The sequence below is a fragment of the Mytilus edulis genome, chromosome 2 (assembly GCF_963676685.1).
Source record: "Mytilus edulis chromosome 2, xbMytEdul2.2, whole genome shotgun sequence".
NCBI classification, from domain to species: Eukaryota; Metazoa; Mollusca; class Bivalvia; order Mytilida; family Mytilidae; genus Mytilus; species Mytilus edulis.
Window position 1 is genome coordinate 7,886,549 of NC_092345.1, and position 25,518 is coordinate 7,912,066.

Consider the following 25,518-nt stretch of genomic DNA (forward strand, 5'->3'; position numbering starts at 1 on the left):
CGACTCACTACAGACATGAACTTACAATCATAACTTTGGATCTGACTCATTACAGACATGAACTTACAATCATAACTTGAGATCTGACTCATTACAGACATGAACTTACAATCATAGCTTTGGATCTGATTCACTACGGTCATGAAGAATATAAATTGTACAAGGACCTAATGCTATTAGATACATTAACTGTTAACACAGAGATATGTCTTGCCTTTTTGTTATTTTGATAATGCAAATGTAGTAATTAAAAAGTTATATTTTAACATGTTAGATATGCAATATGCAGTCAATGAACCATGACTGACAGTACATGGCTTAACAATTTCCATGGAAATGAGATGTGCCAATGCTAATACAACTGCATACCAACTACCATTGACTTATTATAAGGTTTTCCCTTTAAACAAACTTAAAAACAACATTAACTTGTTAACTATGTAAAAGTTTTCAAAGTCAATGAACCATGATGGGTTGGGGCTTTATAATCTCCATGGAAACCAGACTTGCATACCAAAATGTTGCCGAAACACAACATTAACTTGTTACCTATGTAAAAGTTTCAAAGTCAATGAACCATGATGTGTGGGTGGTTTATAATCCTCATGGAAACCAGACTAAATGCCAATAAATTTACATACTAAAATGTTGCAGAAAAAAAAAGCTTTTCAGTATAAAAGAGAACTACATCAGGAAATCACTGATACACAAACATGTATGTTTTTATTTCCATCTGTTTCTGAGAAATGTTAAACTTTACATCATTCAGGATGCAAGTCTTTTTGTAAATATTGATGTATTCTATACATTATATTTCTGTCAAATTTTGTTTTTTCATTATACTCAGCCATACAAAAACGATGATTGTGTACAAACACTGGTTTCCCCCTGCCATCTGTAAATATGCTTGTCCTAATGCAAAAACTTGTTCCATTTTATGTATTTTCAATTTTGTCCTTCAAAGCCAATCTAGACTGATTAAGTTTAAGAGCAGATATATTGTATTAACACTTGTATATTGACGGAGATGTTGATCTCTGTATGTATTTTGTTGTATCATTGCTGTCTCATTAACATATAATCCCACTTTTTCTTTTGTACACATGTAGCATAAGCTCCTACACTTAATTAAGGAAGAAAATTAGTGAACATCAATATTTTAATGCAAATACTAAGTGTTTTTTGTTGTTGTTTTTTTGTAGTTTGTGTGAATAAATACATTAAAAACAATATTTTAAAAGTAATTGTCAACAAGAATGTGTCCATAGTACACGGATGCCAAACTAGCACTATCACATACTATTCTCAGTGGACCGTGCATTTGGGGTAAAAACTCTAATATGGCAATTCAATTAGAATGATCATATCTTGGGAACATTTGTACTGCATTAAAAAAAAATACCTTGACCAAGACAAACCAATGGAGGGCACACATGTATTTACATGGGAATTTTCTCATCACAGAGCACATTTGATTTTTAAATATGCTTTTTATGCTTTTTGAATCTACCTGTGAGTGTATTTTATCGAGACAATTAAAAAGAGAATTCATTCATGTAAAATAATGAAACAAAATCAACTGAAAATATATATTTATTTAAAACAACAAATTTCTCAGTGAGAATATATCGCTGCCAGAAAACTGTCTTACAAAGTTCTACATTGCCCTCGAATTGTGTTGATGAAGCGTTCTCTTTTTTGCCTTTTTAAAGTTTTCTGGCCCTGAAGACATACAAAACCCTTCTTTGTTAAGAATGTCTTAATATATCAAAGGTGTGTTAAATAAACTACCCGATTACATGCAGAATATATTTCATCATTGCTTCATCTTATTTTTAACAAATCGTATGCTATATTTATTTATGATATCTAGCAAAATAAGAGGGACCTACTGGGGACACAAAAATTATTTATATCGAATAGTTTGTTCCATTTATAGATCGCTATTCATAAACAAACATAGGGTGTTGTAAGACAAACTGCAAACAAATAAGCCAAATAAAGGATCTGCCCAAAATATGTTATATCAATAATCTCAAATAACCTGAGACAAATTGCAAATTTTGATTGGTTAATACAAGGGAAATAATTTAATCTATCCCATGTAAAATACTCTATTACCTTTCAGAGTTGTTTGATCAAGTGTCCACTTTATAAAATACTGATGGTTGGTATATGCACAAGTAGTCATAGTTTATTACTTTAAATTTAATCTTTAATAGACAGTAATAACAGAACATTCAGTATAATATATTAAATATCTGAGAGGATGATAGAGCAGATTGCTACCCCCAAAACAATACATTTATTTTGTTAATTCACCTCAGAAACTTAAAAAACCTTTGAATAGACTTATTAAGAAGGGATATAATTACGATACTGTTGTCAAGTCATTAAAGATTGCATATTTTGGCGTTAGTATTGAGTCACTGATAAGGTCTTTGCGTCGGAACTAAACACATTTATTCTAAAAACAGTTGTTGGCATGACACGGGTTATGTTCTTCTCATATATGTTATGATGGTATGATACTAAACCCCTAACGGGAAGGATTGTGCCTGATGTACATAAGATGAAATCATAATCTTTCAGTCAGTTTAATTGAAGTCTGGAGCTGGCATGTCAGTTAACTGCTAGTAGTCTGTTGTTATTTATGTATTATTGTCATTTTGTTTATTTTCTTTGGTTACATCTTCTGACATCAGACTCGGACTTCTCTTGAACTGAATTTTAATGTAGGTATTGTTATGCGTTTACTTTTCTACATTGGTTAGAGGTATAGGGGGAGGGTTGAGATCTTACAAACATGTTTAACCCCGCCGCATTTTTGCGCCTGTCCCAAGTCAGGAGCCTCTGGCCTTTGTTAGTCTTGTATTATTTTAATTTTAGTTTCTTGTGTACAATTTGGAAATTAGTATGGCGTTCATTATCACTGAACTAGTATATATTTGTTTAGGGGCCAGCTGAAGGACGCCTCCGGGTGCGGGAATTTCTCGCTACATTGAAGACCTGTTGGTGACCTTCTGCTGTTGTTTTTTATTTGGTCGGGTTGTTGTCTCTTTGACACATTCCCCATTTCCATTCTCAATTTTATTGTCACCCTTGTCTTTACCTCAGTTGACAATGTTTTCTCAAGTTAAGAATCTGGTCTATCACCCTCTCAGCTATGTGTTATTTATATAGTAAGAATTTTGTTTTATTTAAGTATTCTGTTATGAATTAAGTGTTTGTTTTCCTGTGGTTGTTTTTAACGACATCTTTTGTCCTTAACTGCTTGAGATAAAAGGTGTGGTTGAAAACACTAGTTTAACATTGCCACACTTGTCAAGTCTGAATCACATCAATGAACAAATTTCTTTTCATTTGCCAGCTATTACAAATCGGTGTTGGTGCTTTCTGTTGAATATATAAACACCTGGACCATTGTTAAAAGCTGTATAGTGACCTCTAGATGTCTTTATTAATATATGTCAGCCAAATACAACCCATATTTACTTGGATTTATAAAAAAGTATTTTATTTGTGGATAATAGCACCAACATATAGATACCAAAGTATTAGTACATCACACAAAACACAGGCTCTATTATTTTTGAACAGTTTCAATAATTAATGTAAATACACAATAATAGATTTGATTTTTCAGGTCCTTAATAGATGTGTAGTTAAATAAATAAAACTGTCTTTTTGAGTGCCTAATCTGAAAATATCGCAGATTAGTTACACTAACAGATGGGACATGAAAGAAGATGGTACAATCTTGGCTCTAAATGGCCTTAAAATCAAATGTAATTTAATGCCTTTTAAGTTAGCATAGTGAAATGTTTAATCTATGTTTCCAATAAAACCATTCCTGTTTTATTAAAAATATACCATTTAATTGGTAATACACCCATCAGTTGACTGTTACATACCAAATTTTGATTGTAAATTTACAGGACTGTAAATGCCACAAATGTAGGTGTCCCTTTTTCGGTTGTAAATTGGTTTAATGTGAGGCTAAGATACACCTTTTAATGTTGACAAATATGCTCCTTTTATGATTTGCTAGGATATTTTTTTGGTCAATCCCTATTTACCTAATTTTTAAAATGAGATTTTTGATACATACGGTTGTATGTGTGTTAAGGAGGACTTTCATGCCAGTATTTCACATTATAACAATATGATATGTTAAAATATATTTTGTTTTCAACTATAATTCAATAACTTTTTTTGAAATTTCTACATTATGAACTATAATAAATTATATAAAATATACATGTATGCATCTTTCTAAATACTACTAAACTCCACAAAATAAGTTCATACATAGAACCTTACACATAAAATGAAAATACCGGTATCTTCATTGGACACATACATCTTAAAGAAAAATCTTATGTTTACAGACTAAAAATGATAAATAAACTATGATCATTATTTTATAAACAATATTTATACTATAAATCCAGAAATTACTTTGATATTCTTAATAATGTTAGCTACCCAACAGTGTACATAGAAACTCCTCATTCTTTTTTCTGCACAGTTTTTTCAATCATTGCTCTAAATATTTTAATTAATCATCTGTAATTTACATGGTTGGAGAATCAGTGTCTTGAGTAAATCATCTGCCTTGCAAGACTTATTGAAAGACTGTATTTCATATTTTAGCTAAAATGCAACTGCATTTTTAGCATGCAAAGTCTCCCTATTGTAGTACAAGTGGTGATAAACTGAAAATATTTGTACCTACAGATTTTAACTAATGAGACCACGCTTGTCCATCAAGGTCATAAATATTTTTGTTTGGTAACATTAAGAAAAGCATACACAAACTAATTTCTGAAAGTACAGTACAATTATTATGTGTTGATATATTTTTAATACATTGATGTAGAAATAATTATCTCTTTTGATGTAAAAAATAATTTCTATCAACAAAATATAACAACATTTGTGACCTTGTAGCTGGACTATCACAGCCTAAATAATATAAGGGTAAATCATAAACAAACAGATAACATAAAACAATTGATGATTTCTTCATCTTCTGTTATCACACTTAAATTCTTAAATTATTATTCTGACTACTGATATAAAAAAGACATTACAAATAAAATGTTTTATAAAGTAGAAGTCGATACAGTCATTGAAGCCTTAATAGAGATAATTACTAATGGGTTGGTGTGCTGGCAAGTTATGGTTGTCACTTAACTCTTTAAAATATTAATAGGTTTAATATTTCATACTTCATACCATTTTATTTTTCTCCTTGATTCAAGTTATTAAAAAAATCAGTTTGCATAGACATTTGAATGTTTAACTACCGGTGGGCTTTTTACTTTTAATTCTAAAAAAAAATATTACTGTTAAACAATATATCTAATCCGACATTAAATCTTAGAATTTGTTTATTAATTTTCCAACTGATATATGGGAGTAAAACAAACTAAAAATACAAGTGCTCAAGATTGAATTAAAGAACAAAATGGAGACAGAAAAGGTTCTAATTTTGATAAAAATTGCTAATAAATATCATTTATAGCTTCAGAAGAGGTGAATATCTCCACAACACTTCTGACAGCTACTGGTATCCATCTATTGTTATTATGAAGGCTGAATCTAATATTTTGAAATGAAGGAACCTTAATAATCAATCATCCATACCAAGTATCATTCAAATCCTCTCATAATGGATATTTACCAATAAAGTGAAACATTCTTTCCACTGATAACAATTCACAATAAAATATTGTGTCACTTAATACAATAATCAATAGTACTACATTTTATAAAATTTTTAATATTACTACTAGACTCAACATATTCTATACATTTGTAAATGCAACCACAAACAACCTAACAAATTAATCAAATATATATAATATATGAATATGATCTGATGAAATGAAAATTCAATGGCACAAAAGATATAAAATGGTAGAATAATGAAAAATTTATTGCTACAAGATATATTGGCACTGTAAAGAATTTTACATACTTTAATCATTAGATGAGAAAAATGTTGGTCCCTCTTCATAAAATATATGTAGTGAATGTCACACTTCTTCAAATGGTTTAAAACTGACACGTAAATATGGTTCTTATAAACGATCTAGAATTTCTTCTTTTAAAGAAAGTTATCAGTGTTTAGGACAAACAAAAAAAGTTTTTTCCATCATATCCATAAAAATGGCAAAAAATAGTAAAAACTCTTCTGACAGATATTATAAAATTCTCAGTCATTATACTTCAATAGTTTACTTTATGAAATCGTTCAAAAATACAATCTTCATGTCTATCAATATATAAAATCTATCATACAATAAAAAAATCACAGAAATTTGCACCCAACAAAATAATTTGTTACATATTAGTTAAATACTGAATAAAACTCCATATATATAATTGAAATATATCACAAAAATGTAACAAACATGATTTTATTAACAGTATGTTTCCCGTACTTGGGAACATTTTGACAGTATGGGTTATCTCCCTTCACCAATTTACTGAGGGATGATAGTATGTAACAAACCGATAATGTTTGCAGACGGTAATATGGACAAATCAATGTGAACCAATTCATAAGCAAAGTTCTCAAACTTTTTCATGATTTATAAAATAAAGTGATTTGTTTAAAATCATTCTTTTTTGTAGCTTGCTAAAAACCTTAAAATGAAGGTAATTTGTGCCTCTTGTCACCTTGAAGGAAATGCCTGATTATTTTGCATGTGTAAATTGGCTAAAGGTTTACAACTGGCATCATTATTTTTCAAGTAAAATATGCTATAATACTTCATTATATATACATGTATACTAGTATTAATAATGTTATTTGTGTTAATGACAGTGTTCGTTGACATCAACAACAACCGCTCGTTTCCATCCAAACATAAAATAACCAGCCCCAGCTCCTAAGATGACCGCTAAACACAACCATACATTGTAGGTCATAAACGCCAACATGAGGCAATAACTGATAAACACTTGAACCACATGTAGGATCGTCTGTATGAAGTGGGAGGAGCTTATTATTTGTTGCCTACAAACAGAAAACAAATTATTGTACATAATGTCTAAAAAATAGAAAAATAATAATAAAATAATATGCAAATATCTAAAATTACTAGTATTATTTGCATTATTCAGATGATTTACTAACAAAATCAACATTATGTAGAGAAGAAAATGTACCAAACTCAAACGTTATTCCTGATTTCAAATTAAAGTTCAAAAAGAAAATCCATTGTCATTATACATTTTATATCATCTAAAAGATTAGTATGAGTGCTACGAGATATTTAAAATTATCCCAACATTATTTACTCATTTCCTCCAAACAATTTTTTGACAGTTGCAATATTTGAAGAGGAAAGGATCACTATGACCACAATTTTCATTGAATGCCTATATTTATGAGAAGCAGATAAGTGATGCAAGAACTGTGTACAACTCTTTGCATAGAATTTCAATAAAAAAAAGCAATGCCAAGGTTTTACGACCTTAAGTGCTATGAACAAGTTGTAACAACATAAAATGGTGCTATTTTTAAGGCACTAGATGTACATTTCCATAAATAAATTCAAGGTCTCTGCATAAACTGCAGTGTCTGTTGTCATGCTGCAATCATTTAGACAGATCATATGTTCAATAGCCAGTTTTTTCATCGTGGTTTGACTTGATATACTGTTAATAACACTAGTCCAAGAAAATGTGCAAAAATTGCTACTGAGACAAATACAGTAAATATTAATATTTCCTGATGATCAACAAGTTTGTAGAAATTAAGAAAACAGGGGGACTGGACTGGTAATCAAATAAAGTTTTACAGTATATACAATAATTACATCCTGAATTATGTTATAAAGATCAAATGCACACAAAATGTTTTACATCTGTTTTCATGGATTTTAATGAAAAAAATCAATTATAAAGATAGTTTATTATGCTGCATACATATTAAAGTGATATGATATGGTACAAAATCAACCAATATTGATATTGATATTACTTTTTTTCTCCAATTAGTTTAACAGAAAAAACTTACCTTAACAAAAATGCATGCTTCTGTGAGATTAATTTAACAGTGACCCCATATTTTTATTTCATTTTCCATTGAGTAGAGGATAAAGTTTATTTATAGAAAAAAAATAGCAAAATCCTATATTTAAAAAAAAAAGATTTGTACCTGCGAGCCACCTTAAAAATAGATATACATGTAGTTTATCACTGATTATATATGTTAATAAAACATGCAAAAATATCAGCTAAAACTCCCAAATCAAACATATTGTTACATGTACTACAGAAACAATTACTGTTAACCACTTTTCTTGCAACTTATAAGTTCAATTTCTATTGGTATTTGAACAATTATTCAATATGGAAATCATTTTGCTAGAATGGAACATGTTTTTGCAGGCCAATTTACATGTATCTTGAAGAACATAAGTTCAATCCAATTAATCTTGGTTTCAACACTTTACATTTTTAAAACATGTAAAGCTTTTTATAAAAAAAACAGAATTGATCACTTGCAAGAAAATTGGTTAACAGATGTTTTTTTGTTACAATGATTAACAATAACATGCTTTGTTAGTATGAACATGATTAACAATAACATGCTTTGTTAGTACGAACATGATTAACAATAACATGCTTTGTTAGTACGAACATGATTAAATAACAACATGCCTTGTTAGTACGAACATGATTAAATAACAACATGCCTTGTTAGTACAAACATGATTAAATAACAACATGCCTTGTTAGTACAAACATGATTAAATAACAACATGCCTTGTTCGTACAAACATGATTAAATAACAACATGCCTTGTTAGTACAAACATACACCATGCTTAAGTTAGTATTATACCACAACATAAGCATGCTACTCAATCCAAGAGAAACTGTAATGTAGTAAGATTTTATATCTATAGAACTTTTTCAGTTGAAATTTCTTCCCCATAAGGTATAAATAAATTTCCTGTTGAGTTACCAAACACAAAACTTGACGGTAATTATTAAGAGTTACTAAGAGATGTGAAAATATGCCAAAAATCAAATGAGGATACTAGTAGTTACAGGGTTTGTGTATGGCAAAATTGAAATTAAAATACTAGTTGTAAATTAACTTTTTGTTTTTGAACCATCCACATTTGAATTAAATTGTTGAAGAATTAAAAAAAATGCAATAAATTAAAAAAAAAAAAACTTTATAAATGTCCTATTATGATTCATTTGATTTGAAGCCATTCATGAAAGAGTTCTATAGATACATATTCAAAAAATCAGCTAAAAGTAGAGTAAAAGGGAGTTAACTCAAACAAAAATAAAACTTTATATGACTGGTTACAACATTACTGACAGTTTACCTTGCTATCTCCTTTGTATGATATATATTTCCAGAACATTCATGTCTTTTAAAAAAAAAATGTAACATTGTGAAATTGTTTAATTTAATAGAAATGTATAATTTAATACTGTTCAAAGAAACAAATACATCATTTATTTATCAATAATATTTGTTATAAGTGTAAATTTTTTTTTTTTAAATATATACAAAACAAGAATGTGTCCAAAGTACACAGATGCCCCACTCGCACTATTATTTTACATGTTCAATGGACCGTGAAATTGGGTAAAAAATCTAATTTGGCATTTAATTAGAAAGATCACACCATAGAGAACATGTGTACTAAGTTTCAAGTTGATTGGACTTCAACTTCATCAAAAACTACCTTGACCAAAAACTTCAACCTGAAACTCACACTTTCATTTTCTATGTTCAGTGGACTGTGAAATTGGGGTCAAAAGTTTAATTTAGCTGTAAAATTAGAAAGATCATATCATAAGGAACATTTATACTAAGTTTGAAGTTGGTTGGACTTCAGCTTCATCAAAAATTACCTTGACCAAAAACTTTAACCTGAAGCGGGACAGACGGACGGACGAACAAACGGACGCACAGACCAGAAAACATAAACCCTTAAATTTTGTTAAGCATCAATCTGATTACTACTACTATATTTGTACTATATAACTAGCTTAGCATTAAAGCGTAATTTATTTAGCTTCCACACATGCTAAATGAAAATTGTGAAAGAAATACCCGTTTATTTTATCTTGTGTAAATTTACGATACTCAATGCCATCAGCAAGTTTTTCAACTGTTTGCCTGTCAATATGTATCAAATCAAATTTAATTTCTTCATATGTACAATAAAGAAAATTATGAGAAATATAATATCATTTTTGTAAAAGTGATCTGTTTTTTTCCAAACTCAAATATTACCTCAAGAACCATTGAAAATTAGATAGGTTAAAAATGTATAAAACCCCATGCTCTACATGCAGTTATCCATCTTTTCAAACACCCACCAGATGACTTATATCTGAATAAATACACCATTAAACCTTCTCATTCAATAATATAATTAATAAAGACCCAAGCTTTACATTAACCATATTAAAAACATTTTTATAAAAGAAATATAAAGTCTGGGGGGAAATGAGGAATCACAATCATAGACATATGACCCAAAACAACAAATTTAAGGGTATAATTTGGGAAATAATCAATCTTCATCATTTAAAAACTACATCAGTTTTATAGCAGTTGAAATTGTGATCTGCTATTAATAAATTTTGTGTTTATTTTTTAATTTAGCTTTGTTTGAAAAAAGTAAAAAGTTGTTTATCGAATATCCTGCTGATTTGAAATTGTTTTTCTATCTATAGTCTGTACAAGAACTATTTAGAAAATAATCAAAAACATTTGTGGGAGATTTCTATCTTTTCATAATAGGTAAGGGAAATAACCCCAAAACACTTCTCCATAGTAAGGGAGATAACAAATGGCAAGGGAGATAATTTATACACCTACCCATTAGATTTGGCTGACTGTGGATCTATGACCATTGTATCTGTTGATGTATGAGTATATTTTGAGATGGTAGCTTCACTTTGATAGTTTGGTGTCAAAGCTTTTCGTAGGAGATGTTCTCTAAAAACTTTTAATCCCTCATAGATGAGTGCTAGAATGAATATGACTATGCAAGCACCAACCATTTCTGAAAAATACAATCAAATTCATAAAATATTTATATTTTTCTTCCTTTTTTTGTATAAAAAGGTTGAAATGGATGTATTTTTTTAACTTGAAGATATGCATTCAAGTAAAAATAGAAATAATGTCTTTGATGATTTTTTGGGGAAAAAATATGCTGCTTAGCTATTACTACGTGTAATTGGGATGATTTCTGCAATCATGGACATAATAAATCTCTAATTGGCAATCAATTCTATCCATATGATAATTAAACATGTATTTTAGTACATGTAGTGTCAGTTCTCAATAGAAATAATTTGTCTATTAGCAAATAATTTTCTATTGATGTAGCTTTTTTCAAATTTGTCTCTAGTCAAATTCTTTATTTCTAGCGGTATGTGATAATTAAAAATACAAAAATAAAAAACCAAAATAATGTATAACAGTCATTAATCTTATACAAGAGTGCACACACTGAAATGTCTCGCCTTCTATACTAATCATTGATATTATGTTGATAGTCCAAAGTATAAAGCTAAGCTTTATTACAACTGTCACATAAACTTAACATTAACCAAGATAACTAAACAAAGACCAATGAACCTTGAAAATTAGGTCAAGGTCAGATAAACCATGCCAGGCAGACATGTACAGCTAACAATGCTTCTATAAAACATATGTAGTTGACCCATTACTTAAAGTTCAAGAAAAATAGACCAAAACACAAAAACTTAACCCTGTGCAATGAACCGTAAAAATGAGGTCACGGTCAATAAAACCTGCGCGACTGACATAAAGATCATAAAATATTTCCATACACCAAATATAGTTGACCTATGGCATATAGTATTAGATAAAAAGACCAAAACTCAAAAACTTAACTTTGACCACTGAACCATGAATATGAGGTCAAGGTCACATGACATCTGCCGGCTAGACATGTACACCTTACAATCATTCCAAACAACAAATATAGTAGACCTATTGCATATAGTATGAGAAAAACAGACCAAAACACAAAAATTTAACTAAAACCACTGAACCATGAAAATGAGGTCAAGGTCAGATGACACCTGCCAGTTGGACATGTACACCTTACAGTCCTTCCATACACTGAATATACTAGCCCTATTGCTTATAGTATCTGAGATATGGACTTGACCACCAAAACTTAACCTTGTTCACTGATCCATGAAATGAGGTCGAGGTCAAGTGAAAACTGTCTGACAGACATGAGGACCTTGCAAGGTACGCACATATCAAATATAGTTATCCTATTACTTATAATAAGAGAGAATTCAACATTACAAAAAATTTGAACTTTTTTTTTCAAGTGGTCACTGAACCATGAAAATGAGGTCAAGGACATTGGACATGTGACTGACGGAAACTTTGTAACATGAAGCATCTATATACAAACTATGAAGCATCCAGGTCTTCCACCTTCTAAAGTATAAAGCTTTTAAGAAGTGAGCTAACACCGCCGCCGCCGCCGCCGCCGGATCACTATCCCTTTGTCGAGCTTTCTGCAACAAAAGTTGCAGGCTCGACAAAAACAATGGTTATTAGTATTATTTGAAGACATTTATCCAACATAACATAATTGTTATTTGACAACACCTGTCTACAGTTTATCTTGTGTATCATAGAATAGAATATTCAGTTTATAGGTATTCTATGAGCTAATTGAGATTCCTGGGGTATATCTAAAATAAACCATGCAGACTTAATCAAATTTTACAATAACAGATGAGCTTAACAACTCTATTGCCAAAAAATGTATTAAAACCGTTGAAACCCTTATATTGTCTAATTTCAATGGGCCAAATTCTACATGTATTATTCAAACCTAACCAAACTTATACTTAATCTACAAATAACTTCAAATAACATGATTACAGAAAATGTCTTTACATAAAGGCAGCAAAATTATATCACAACCTATTTGAAAAAGATAGAGGAAAACATTGAAACTCAATAACTTTTAAAGTCCGTGGTTCATATCTGAACAGGAACAAAACATACTCATGAACTGTAAATCTAATATATTTATCCCATTAATAAAACATGTGCATGACGAAAGTTCATAACATATGCATGTATGAATATTTTTTTAGGGATAAGTAGGAGAATTCAAGAGTGACTGATGTGACGACAGACATATCAAGCCTTGTTTATAGAAGACTATATTTGTTTAGGGGCCAGCTGAAGGACGCCTTTGGGTGCATGAATTTCTCGCTGCATTGAAGACCTGTTGGTGACCTTCTGCTGTTGTCTGTTCTATGTTCAGGTTGTTGTCTCTTGACACATTCCCAATTTCCATTCTCAATTTTATACATTTGTAAAACAATGCTGCAAATGTTGATATTTCTTATTTTCAAACAGAGCAGTTCAAAGCAGGAGTTCACTAAAGTTATATTATGTTTACAGATTGATTGATTGATGCTTGCTTAATGTCCATTGGTCATTTTTCACATGTTTTTGCTATTGCTTGATATTGATAAATGTTTTAATGTTTTTACTAATGTGAATATATAAAGAAAGATATCTCTTTAATCTTACCTCCTGCTGTAGATACTAGAGCCTCTTTAAAAAGAACATATTCACATGTCCCTGTGTGGAAATACATCTGAAAATGAACCAACAAATCATCAGCATTTAATAACCAGAAACTTAACAGAAAAACAGTAAAAGTATTGCTTGGTTGGTGTACAACACAACTTTAAGCACTATTGGTTATTATAAGGCAGCTAGTTTTATAGGGTGGAGACAGCCCTAGTTCCAACAGAGAACTGCGACCTTTAGTAGGAAAACTAACAATCTTAGTCAATTAAGATTGTAGTTGAGTGCATGCAGTATTTGAATTCCAAACCTCGGTGTTGATAGGATTGTGATACAGAAATAAGACTACTAAGACCACTTTAGTAAAAAAAAAAACTACATTTTTTTACAAGCTTGAAGTATAAATATGTCCAGTGTTTTATTTTATAGATTTCAATGTAACATTCTTATTGTCAATTACACAAATAATTTCATGTTATAGCCTAATCAATACAATAAAAAAAGCACCACAGCTTGTAATTTGATTAATATTTGCCCCTCATTAGACTTAATTTCAGGCAGCTTAACATGTTCTTCTCACAACAATATCCCCAGAAATATTCTTTAACATATTAACTGTTAATTGAAAAAATTCAAAAATGTGTCTATGTTTCATTTGAAACCCGAAGCTAGCTATTACTAAACTAGGAAATAAATTAAATCTACTCATAATGAAACCATTACTGTAATACAGAAATTATTGCAAAGTTTTTATTAATGCAAATAATGTAAATGGGTGAGTTTAGTAACAATAAGAAGTATTATCGCTATTTTGTGTTACTCGCTTGAGAGGAACAATTATTGCTAGAAACTAAGGAGGCACATGGCTTAGCTAATGAAATTGACATGAAATCGACAACGTCGTCATAGGTAAAATAGCAATAAACAGATTATCATTGGTGACCATCTCAACTCAATTGCTTTACTCACTTTCGCCGTACCAGCTCAAGCGAGAAAATCAATCTGGTTTAGATGATAAACGACAATCTATAAGCATCTTGATCTCATAATCATGATAATAATTCATCTCACATTTTAGTCCATTCTTCAAAAATCGCAATAATAATCAAATGCAATTATTTCAGAATTTATAAAGTATTGAAACATTCATGATCAGAATTACATGTTAATAATAGATAAGGGGATATATATACAAATGAGACAGCAACTCAACAAAATTTCAAAAGACAACTACATGTGTATCCTTCAAATTAAGACACCAATCCATGTCAATTTCTAGTTATCGTCCCAAGTCTAGAAAAAGTACAAAAGTATATAAATTTAACAGATGATCTAAGATCTGTTACCAATGCAAAACATGATGATAGATGATAAAACATTTAAATGATATAATTAAAAGTAATCACTCACAGGGTTCATGAACGAGGACAGACAGTCAGGGACATGTTGTGGTGGGGTTAAACATCGTTTTAATATCTAGACCTCAAATAATGCAATTTTAACACATTACATCAATAAATCATGCATTTCATGTAATATTTATAATAAATTAATATTTGGCTTATAATACTACAGAATTTTACTTTCAAACAAAAGATGGAACAATAGGCTCTGTACATAGTAAGACATTAATCAGATATAGGAAGATGTGGTATGAGTCCACAGCATTTTTATTGTTGAATTCATATCTATATAAACACCTTGAATCCTCCTATGGATTTATCATTTTATTTCCTATCTAGGGGGTAACCATTAAGCAATTCTTTGTGTGCATTATCATGAAGTATCAAAGCTACAAAATCTATATCTCTGTTTGAGGACATGAACGCCATGCTCAAGCTTATCAATTTCCCAAGTTTAAAAGGAGTATAACTCTAAAACAATAAATGACTCACTACCAAAATTCTAACTCTGTCTGCCAGTATTCATTCTTAGCATTGAGTATGAGTTTCAAAAAATTTGAATGAGGAAAACACAAGTTAGAGTGCAGAAACCAAAATGGGACTGAGAAAGAACCGATGGAAGGATGACAAGGGCAACACTTAAACCATGATATTTGTGCACTCTTGACTGTGTGAGTTAAATATCTAAATTTTATATTTTGAAAATGTATCTATCTCTTGTGGATAAATATAAATATCATAATCATGGTAATATGGTGGAAGAAGTATATAGAGCAAAAAAGTCATCACATTACTTTCACACTACATGTAAAGTCTTAGTGGTTTTATCGTTCAGATATTTTATGGTACTGATGACTTTATCCATCTCAGTTCAAAATCATACCTAATCGTGCTGAATAAAGAAGTGTTTGATCTGGTATGAGTAACAAACTTGTGTCAATGATCCAAGAATGTACAAAACACATACATTTCCCCTCCTCTCTTTGAACACAATATTTTTAAACATAAATCTAATGTAAAATTAGCAGATTTTTTGTTATCGTGATTGACAATCATGTATGAAGTTGTTACAATAAAATTTAACACCTTGTTATTAGGCTTTAGTTTACATGTTTTTAATGCAATACTTGTCAGTAAGTCCAGGAGCTAGTCCATATTTTTCACTTGTAACATATATATACAGGGTTTAAACTTGTTGCAAGTTCATACTTAACAAAACATTTATATTTTTTATTGATTGTGAAAGTTTAGAGTACAACAACACACAGGATTCCTCCATACATACAAATAGTACAAAAAAAAACCACTCCTGATAAAAAAAAAAAAAGACATTAGGCAAACAGAAAGTTGATACATGGCAGATGTAGAATTTGTGTACTAGCAAAACCTCAACATTATAAAGCTGCAGACCAAATATTAAACCATTCAATTTCATAGATGCCAAAATGTTTTCTTTTGAAAGGATGAACAAACGGACAGAGTCAAGTACAGGTTACTGAACCGCCTTCCCCGGACGAACCAACAGACAGAGTCAAGTACAGGTTACTGAAACGCCTTCCCAAGAGGAACCAACAGACAGAGTCAAGTACAGGTTACTGAACTGCCTTCCCCTTTTGGTGAGGAAGGTATTGATAGAATCAGAGGCTAATAGAATGGATTGAACATAACACTAGAAACCACTTTAAAGAAACTGTTGACACAGAGATTTGTCTCATTTCAAAAGTTGCAAATAATTTTGATATCAAATTGCAAAGGTTCAAATCTGTTGAATTATTAAGAAATGCAAAGAAAAAGCAGGATCAAATAATGTGATTTTTGTGTAAGTTTGATTATCATGTAGAGCATTAAATCACATACTCTAATGGTGATTTTAGAAAGTTGGCAGAAATGTTTTACAAATTTGGTTTGATATTAAGAAATTCAAAGAAAAGGACACAGGACATTTGGGCTTTTTTTACCTGTAAAACGATAGGACATTTGCACTTCAAATACTCTGGACATTTGCGCTTTAAATTTTGATTCACCTGTATAAAATTGACCTTACATTTGCGCTTTGCATCTATAGTCGTCTACCTGTAATTTTAAAGAAGGAATTATTACAGAAATAAATTTTACTTATATTTGTCATTAGTACGACCAATGGTCCAAAATCCTTCCCTGCCCACTATAATGAACAATTCTACTCAACTCATCCTGCTATTACTTTCTTTTTCTTTTTGAAGAGTATCATTGAACAACAGTCTGTGAATTACATATGATTCGATATACATGTATTGATGAACGGGCACCCCTGTCAAGAATTCAGAAAGAGAAACTTGAATATATTTTGAAATTTGGGCGAAATACCAGATAACAAGAGCTAAATTTGTTCACTCCCTGGGCTTCAGATGGCAAGCGAAAACTGACCTGTGATGACTTTACGTGTTTTTATGTCTTTAGAATGTTTATTTTAAGCTCAGTGTATAATAGACGTTTAAATACATCTCAATGTGCTATGACATAAATGTTCTATGAAATGTGCTATTAAATGATTTTTTTTAAAACTTTTAACCATAAAGAAAAAATATTACTCTGCCAGGTCACACATGCCGGTCCCAATGCAGGATTAAAGAGGAGGAGAGTGATAAAAATCAAATATTGCAAAAGCGCAAATGTCCTATGTTAAAAGCGAAAATGTCCTATGATTTGAAGCGCAAGTGTCCAAAAAAATAGAGAGTATGTCCTATAAAAAAGCGCAAACGTCCCGCGCCGAAAGAAAAAAGCAGGATCAAATAATGTGTGTCATATTTTAGTATAAAGTGCATTTAATAAATCACATTATCACACACAACTGTCAAAATTGTCTGGTATACATTAAAAGTAGGTATATATGCCTTATCATGCTTATTATTTGACACACTTTATGATATTTTATTATCTGTTCGATATATATTATGTCATACCAATCTTGGCTTATTTTACTTCAATATAAATGCAGAGAGTTTGCAAAAAAATCAATATATATATAAAAGCAAGTAATTTTTGTTTCTGAAGAAAACTTTCATGTAATAAATTTAACTTCATTACCAAATATCAAAATTAGGATGGGACCATTTGGCTTGGGGTACATGCTTCAATATATAAAGAAAGAATCTGAAGTTAGAAAGCTCATAAATCCCTTACCCTCTACAGTTGAACATGAGGGCAAATTGCATCTTTTTGAAATAGGAAGGCCCTATTCAAGCAATAAGAATAAACAGTGATATATCATTTTTAAATTCCCAACTTAACAATGATCCCAAATATCAGATTTTTTATAATCAACATCACAGTTTTCGTAAGCACAAATTGGGCCAGTTATGCTAAATATTAGAAAATCTTATATGGAATGAATATTAACTGACCAAAATATAGCTACATGTACTTACATTTTTGAATTAGTTATATATATAGTTGTACTGACCACATATAAATTACTTATAAAGTATCGCCTTTGAAAATACCTCTGAAGTAACATAAAATGTTTGGAATAATTAACATTCTAATTAAAATAGTACATAAATGTGTGTCAACAACCTGTAGTAAATATACACTTCTCTTCTACCATTATAAATATATTCACAATTAATGGATAGGAAACCATTTATTGCATTACGATATTAAAACTGAATAAAATAAGACAATAATATTACATACTTTCACAATTTAATGATAATATATCACTATGTACCTTCTCACTTTAGGTCACAAAGTTTTTGACAAACATTTAGAGAATGCACTGAAATACCAAAACTGTACATGAAGGAGGGTGGTAAAGGGGGGCCCTCAACACGGAAACACGTAAAATAAAAATGGCAAAAACGTTGCACGGAAAATAAAAATCGGGAAAAACGAAGCACGAGAAATAAAATAGTAACTATTAATGTAAAAAGTAAAAATAATTTATGAAACAGCCGTTCTTGGAGATCATCCAGCCATTATAAATAATGGACAAGATGACCCTGCAGTCACATTTTAGCGTCCGCTAGTTGCAACTGATTTGAAAGAAAAATATTATTCATAATAATTAATATTATAGGCGGCTGAATTTTAAATGCATGGGAACACATAATTTAAACTGACAATCTCCTGAATGACCGGGCGGGGCTTTGAATTTCATCCCGGCCTTACTTTTAATCATATGCAGGACAAGCACGAGAAATTAAGAGTACCGACACGAAACACGGAAAATAAATAAAGGAGAACACGAGGCACGCACGTCGAGCCAAACACGAGAAAACGAGAAATAAAACTTCAAAACACGAAAACACGTGAATTAAAAAGGCGGAAAACGTTGCACGAAATTAACCCTTTACCACCCTCATGAAGGTGAAATATTAATGTAAATTCAGAAACTATTATGAGGTTTTTATAAATTTGAATAAGACTCCTAGGGTGAGTATTGCAAAAATAAGAACCCACATTCTGAATTCAGGTTATGTGTACAAGGATTTCCCTTAAATGGTTTGAATAATCTCTCACTTTGTCTATTCTTCAAAAACTGCAATAATACATGTAAATGCACACAATAATTTCTGAATTTACAGTACTTGATTTAAAACATTTTTTTTTCCAAACGAAAATAAAAACCTAAATCACTAATAATAAAAGTATCATACTCCTTGTTTTAACCAACTTTCTTTTTATCAAAAGGCCAAGGTATGAATAAAATATTGCAAAGGGAGTTAACTCATAGTCATGCATTTATATTGATTTAGTATCTGAGGCATGCTACAAAAACATTATGGCATCAAAGCACATATATACTCATTCAGAACCATTTCTCATTATATCAGAAACATTTTTGACATGAATAGCAGAATCATTAGGTCCTTCAGTGCATAAAATCCCCAATGGTGATATTGGACAGTTGTCAGGAATTTTTTATTAATTTCAATACATAATTATATGTTTAATATCTTTATCTATGAACTTAAAATCACATAATGCTAAAACCAGATGCTCCGCAGGGCATAGCTTTATACGACCGCAGAGGTTGAACCCTGAACAGTTGGGGCAAGTATGGACACAACATTCAAGCTGGATTCAGCTCTAAATTTGGATTGTGATTAAATAGTTGACACAGCATAGGTTTCTGACACAGAATGAATGTGTTCTAATGAACTTAAAATTTTTGTTTTCTCTTAGAGCAATTCACTATGCTGTTGAATATTAATCCTCTCAAAAAAATGTTTGAAGAAATTTTCTTTTTTATTTATGAAATTTCAAATGAGAAAAATTGAACCCAATTTTTTTAATCACATTCCCCTTTCCCTTATTCCAAAACTAATCTCAATTAAAATTTCTAATGGAGTTTGCAACAATAACTACTCATTTAAATACATAATAAAATATTAAGATGTAAAAAAACTGCTCGTTATCACTGAATGGTAAAGATTATTTTAATTTATCAGTTGGTAGTAAAAAGTGAATATACATTGTATATTGTATATAACAAAGATTTAAGTTGATTCTGGACAAAGAAAGATAACTCCAATTAAAAAAAATCTTGCTATTGCACAATATTTTGCAATTAGATATTTCTTGCTTACTATTCTGGACAAAGAAAGATAACTCTAATTAAAAAAAAATTTGCTATTTCACAATATTGTGCAATTAGATATTTCTTGCCATTGCGCAATACTGTGCAATTGAAAAGACTTGCTATTGCACAATACTTTTAAAATATAATAATTTTGGATCCTGATTTGGACCAACTTGAAAACTGGGCCCATAATAAAAAATCTAAGTACATTTTTGGATTCAGCATATCAAAGAACCCCAAGATTTCAATTTTTGTTAAAATCAGACTAAGTTTAATTTTGGACCCTTTGGACTTTAGTGTAGACCAATTTGAAAACAGGACAAAAAATGAAGAATCTACATACCCAGTTAGATTTGGTATATCAAAGAACCCCATTTATTCAATTTTTGATGAAATCAAACAAAGTTTAATTTTGGACCCCGATTTGGACCAACTTGAAAACTGGGCCAATAATCAAGAATCTAAGTACATTTTTAGATTCAGCATATCAAAGAACCTAACTGATTCATTTTTTGTCAAAATCAAAGTAAGTTTAATTTTGGACCCTTTGGACCTTAATGTAGACTAATTTGAAAATGGGACCAAAGGTTAAGAATCTACATACACAGTCATGACAGTTAGATTCGGCTTATCAAAGAACCCCAATTATTCAATTTTGATGAAATCAAACAAAGTTTAATTTTGGACCCTTTGGGCCCCTTATTCTGTTGGGACCAAAACTCCCAAAATCAATACCAACCTTCCTTTTATGGTCATAAACCTTGTGTTTAAATTTCATAGATTTCTATTTACTTATACTAACGTTATGGAGCGAAAACCAAGAAAAATGCTTATTTGGGTCCCTTTTTGGCCCCTACTTCCTAAACTGTTGGGACCTAAACTCCCAAAATCAATACCAACCTTCCTTTTGTAGTCATTAACATTGTGTTTAAATTTCATTGATTTCTATTTACTTAAACTAAAGTTATTGTGCGAAAACCAAGAATAATGCTTATTTGGGCCCTTTTTTGGCCCCTAATTCCTAAACTGTTGAAACCAAAACTCCCAAAATCAATCCCAACCGTTCTTTTGTGGTCATAAACCTTGTGTCAAAATTTCATAGATTTCTATTAACTTAAACTAAAGTTATAGTGCGAAAACCAAGAAAATGCTTATTTGGGCCCTTTTTGGCCCCTAATTCCTAAAATGTTGGGACCAAAACTCCCAAAATCAATACCAACCTTCCTTTTGTGGTCATAAACCTTGTGTTAAAATTTCATAGATTTCCATTCACTTTTACTAAAGTTAGAGTGCGAAAACTAAAAGTATTCGGACGCAGGACGACGACGACGACGACGACGATGACGCCGACGCCGACGCCGACGCCAACGTGATAGCAATATACGACGAAAAAATTTTCAAATTTTGCGGTCGTATAAAAAAGAGTTGTGGTGACCTCTTGATGTCTTTCGGTTTAACAGTGTCATAGGTTGGGTGTCTAATATGGGCATACACAGGCACTAAATTCAAACTGAAGCACCTTAAATAGCTTTGTTGAATATTCTTAGATTGATGTAAATAAAATGTAAGTGATAACCCATTTTGTGCCTTCAAGGTATTTAGACATTCTTACATACATCAAATATATACAATATCCTGGTCTACAAACATTTCAGGAGGAAATGACAGATACTTCCACTATTCTTAATATGGAGACATAATCAGGGCAATTTGAAAAGAAAACATTGCTTTCAAAGGCAAGAATTTATTTATCAAAATAAACATACAACCCTTCCTGACTGAATATTTCTTCAGGAGATAGAGATAATTAAATTGAAATTAATTAATTCCCACATTTGTATTTGATTGGATGGATTGACTAATTGATGTTTGCGTAACGTTCAGCAGCATATTGGATTAGAATTTAAATATATAATTCTGATGTCCTCTAATGGTATTCCGGACAACTTTCAGAAATCTACCCTAATTTGGATCTAGACAAACATTAATCTATAAATGTACTTGTTTATCTCAATTTTCATCCTTCAAAGCTTATTTGCTTAACATTAGATACAATTTTATTTGTTAAGTTAATCTTGATTGTCGACTTCGCTTTGAATGGGATAATCTTAAAAGTGACGAGGGGATGTTTACAATGTGGGTAATACCATACCGACAAATTACTACTTATATAAACACATAATTCTAACATCTATTTCATTGTACAATCTCAAATATTTTAAAATGTCACTGAAACATTCAATTTATTTTGTAACTTTAAACAGAAAAGGTATTTTATCATTCCAAAGGTTCTTTAATTGTTTTATATATACAGAAGATTATCACAGCTTGTCTTTTGACATTTAGAAAATGTTAAAGGGATAAAGAATTATTTAAACTTGCAATTACTGTAAACCAACTAATTTTCTTGACTTATTTCGCAAGTAGATAAAAAACATGAATATAAATACTCGTGAAAATATATTTGCTTATTGAACTAGTACAACATAAACTGATTTTCAAAATCACGAAATTAAATTGTCTCGAAGTGGCTTGAAAGTTGGTTTACAGTAGTTCCTATCTGTTGGGGAAAAATTACAGATGATCGTAAAGTTTGAATCACCTTAATTTAGCTTTGATACTGATAGAATGAAACAAAAATATGCTTATAGACTCACTCATGCAATGAATGCATTTCCAACTAGAGGCTCTCAAGAGCCTGTATCGCTCACCTGATTTTACTTGGGTTTTTGAAATCATATAAAAAAATATAAAATTTAGCTACAAGTAACAACACTTGGCCAGCACCTCATAAGGAAAGGAACATTTATGCTATGTTTGGTTTCATTCCATTCAGTGGTTCTCTATAAGAAGAAACTTGTATGTATTTCCCATAGGGTCCTATGTTAAACTAAGTCCCCCACTGGTGGCCATCTTGGACGTTGGAATGGCGACAAAGTAACAACACTTGGTCAGTATCTCATAAGAAACATTCATGCCATGTTTGGTTTCATTCCATTCAGTGGTTCACTAAAAGAAGACATTTGTATGTATTTCCTGTAGGTTCCTATGTTAAACTAAGTCCCCCGCTGGCGGCCATCTTGGATGATGGATTGGCTACAAAGTAACAACACTTGGTCAGCACCTCATAAGGAACATTCATGCTATGTTTTGTTTTATTCCATTCAGTGGTTCTCTGTAAGAAGTCATTTGTTTGCATTTCCCATAGGGTCCTATGTTAAACTAAGTCCCCCTGCTGGCGGCCATCTTGGATGTTGGATCGGCTACAAAGTAACAACACTTGGTCAGCATCTCATAAGGAACATTCATGCCATGTTTGGTTTCATTCCATTCAGTAGTTCTCTAAAAGAAGACATTTGTATATATTTCCTATAGGGTCCTATGTAAAACTAAGTCCCCAGCTGGCAGCCATCTTGGATAATGGATTGGCTACAAAGTAACAATACTTGGTCAGCACCCCATAAGGAACATTCATGCCATGTTTGGTTTCATTCCATTCAGTGGTTCTCTAAAAGAAGTCATTTTTATGCATTTCCCATAGGGTTCTATGTTAAACTAAGTCCCCCGCTGGCCGCCATCTTGGATGATCGATCAGCTACAAAGTAACAACACTTGGTCAGCACCTCATAAGGAACATTCATGCCATGTTTGGTTTCATTCCATTCAGTGGTTCTCTAAAAGAAGTCATTTGTATGCATTTCCCATAGGGTTCTATGTTAAACTAAGTCCCCCGCTGGCCGCCATCTTGGATGATCGATCAGCTACAAAGTAACAACACTTGGTCAGCACCTCATAAGGAACATTCATGCCATGTTTGGTTTTATTCCATTCAGTGGTTCTCTAGAAGAAGTTCAAAATGTAAAAATGTAAAAATTCCTCTTGGGTACAATTCTGGTGTAGCTCAATGTTGAACATGGACCTATAGTTGTTCACATCTGAGTTTTCTTTGGTCTTTTTGTGGCTAGTTGTCTCATTCAATCTTATACCACATCTCTTTATATATAACAGCAGATATATTTTTCTTTGAGAATTCTTGGAAATGAAATTTTCTTACTAGCATTAAAATTATTGTATTGGTTTTAATAGTTCTGAACAATCCCAGAACTCTATATATAGCTATAAAAGGTACATGAAGTTTTTCCTGTTTACAGAATTATTAGCAAAAAAACACAAGGGATTGAATTCTTAAATTGCTATTATCAAACAAGGAATTAAGGTTCTCATGAAACTGACATTCAATAGATCCAAAACACTTCAATAAAATATATATTTACATCACAATTTGTTCTTATTTTGACATTTTCTCCACTTTTACGTCACATTACTGTATACAGACTCAAATACACATGAACAAACATAGAATCAAACAATATACTTAAGTGGGGTGGTGATCTATAAACAAGTTCTTAAGTGACTTTGTAAAGGATGATATACCTTCATCAATGACTTTAATCTGAAAACACACACCTTACAACGAATCTAAAAGTTCATAAACTTCCTGACAAGGACACTTTTAATTTGACTTCATCTATTTTTAAAGAGTTTTCATTATGAACTGAATTTAAACTGTAACAAACTGACAATGACAAGGTTATACAGATATACCTTCCCATGCATTAAAACTTTACAACAAGAGAATGCCAATTTATGTATATACATGTAACAGTCATCTGTATAACAAAAGCTGATGTTTTACCATTATAACTATTATCATTTTTATTATATACTCAGTTCAAGTTTAACTGTTATTGTTATCATTTGATTAAAAGTATTTAAATTCAGTTCACATTCTACCCATTATAACTGTATTTCCCGGATTATTATTCTATGAGGAGGATAATACAAAGGGCCGATTATTTATGAAATGCAGCATTGTTAAAATTTCTCTAACGTTTGTCGATCTTATTCTAGCTGAAATTTCTGATTTCAAGGAAGCATAATCAAGTACAT

General features: G+C 30.9%; 1 protein-coding gene across 9 annotated transcripts in view; it reads right to left on the reverse strand.

Annotated features, from left to right (window-relative positions):
- Positions 1–3,490: 3,490 nt before the first annotated feature.
- LOC139511359 (high affinity copper uptake protein 1-like) overlaps positions 3,491–25,518 on the reverse strand; it is a 40,998-nt gene continuing 18,970 nt past the window's right edge. For 6 of the 9 annotated variants that reach the window (XM_071298016.1, XM_071298014.1, XM_071298017.1 and 3 more), the window contains exons 3-6: positions 13,603–13,669; positions 10,876–11,062; positions 10,102–10,167; positions 3,491–7,030 (exon numbers count right to left, since the gene is read on the reverse strand). In XM_071298016.1, coding sequence (XP_071154117.1) covers positions 6,829–7,030; positions 10,102–10,167; positions 10,876–11,062; positions 13,603–13,669 — 522 coding nt within the window. In that variant the 3' untranslated portion in view covers positions 3,491–6,828. Of the gene's footprint in view, positions 7,031–9,364; positions 9,410–10,101; positions 10,168–10,875; positions 11,063–13,602; positions 13,670–25,518 lie in introns of all 9 variants that reach the window. The other 3 variants (XM_071298021.1, XM_071298022.1, XM_071298015.1) reach the window with 2 other exon arrangements.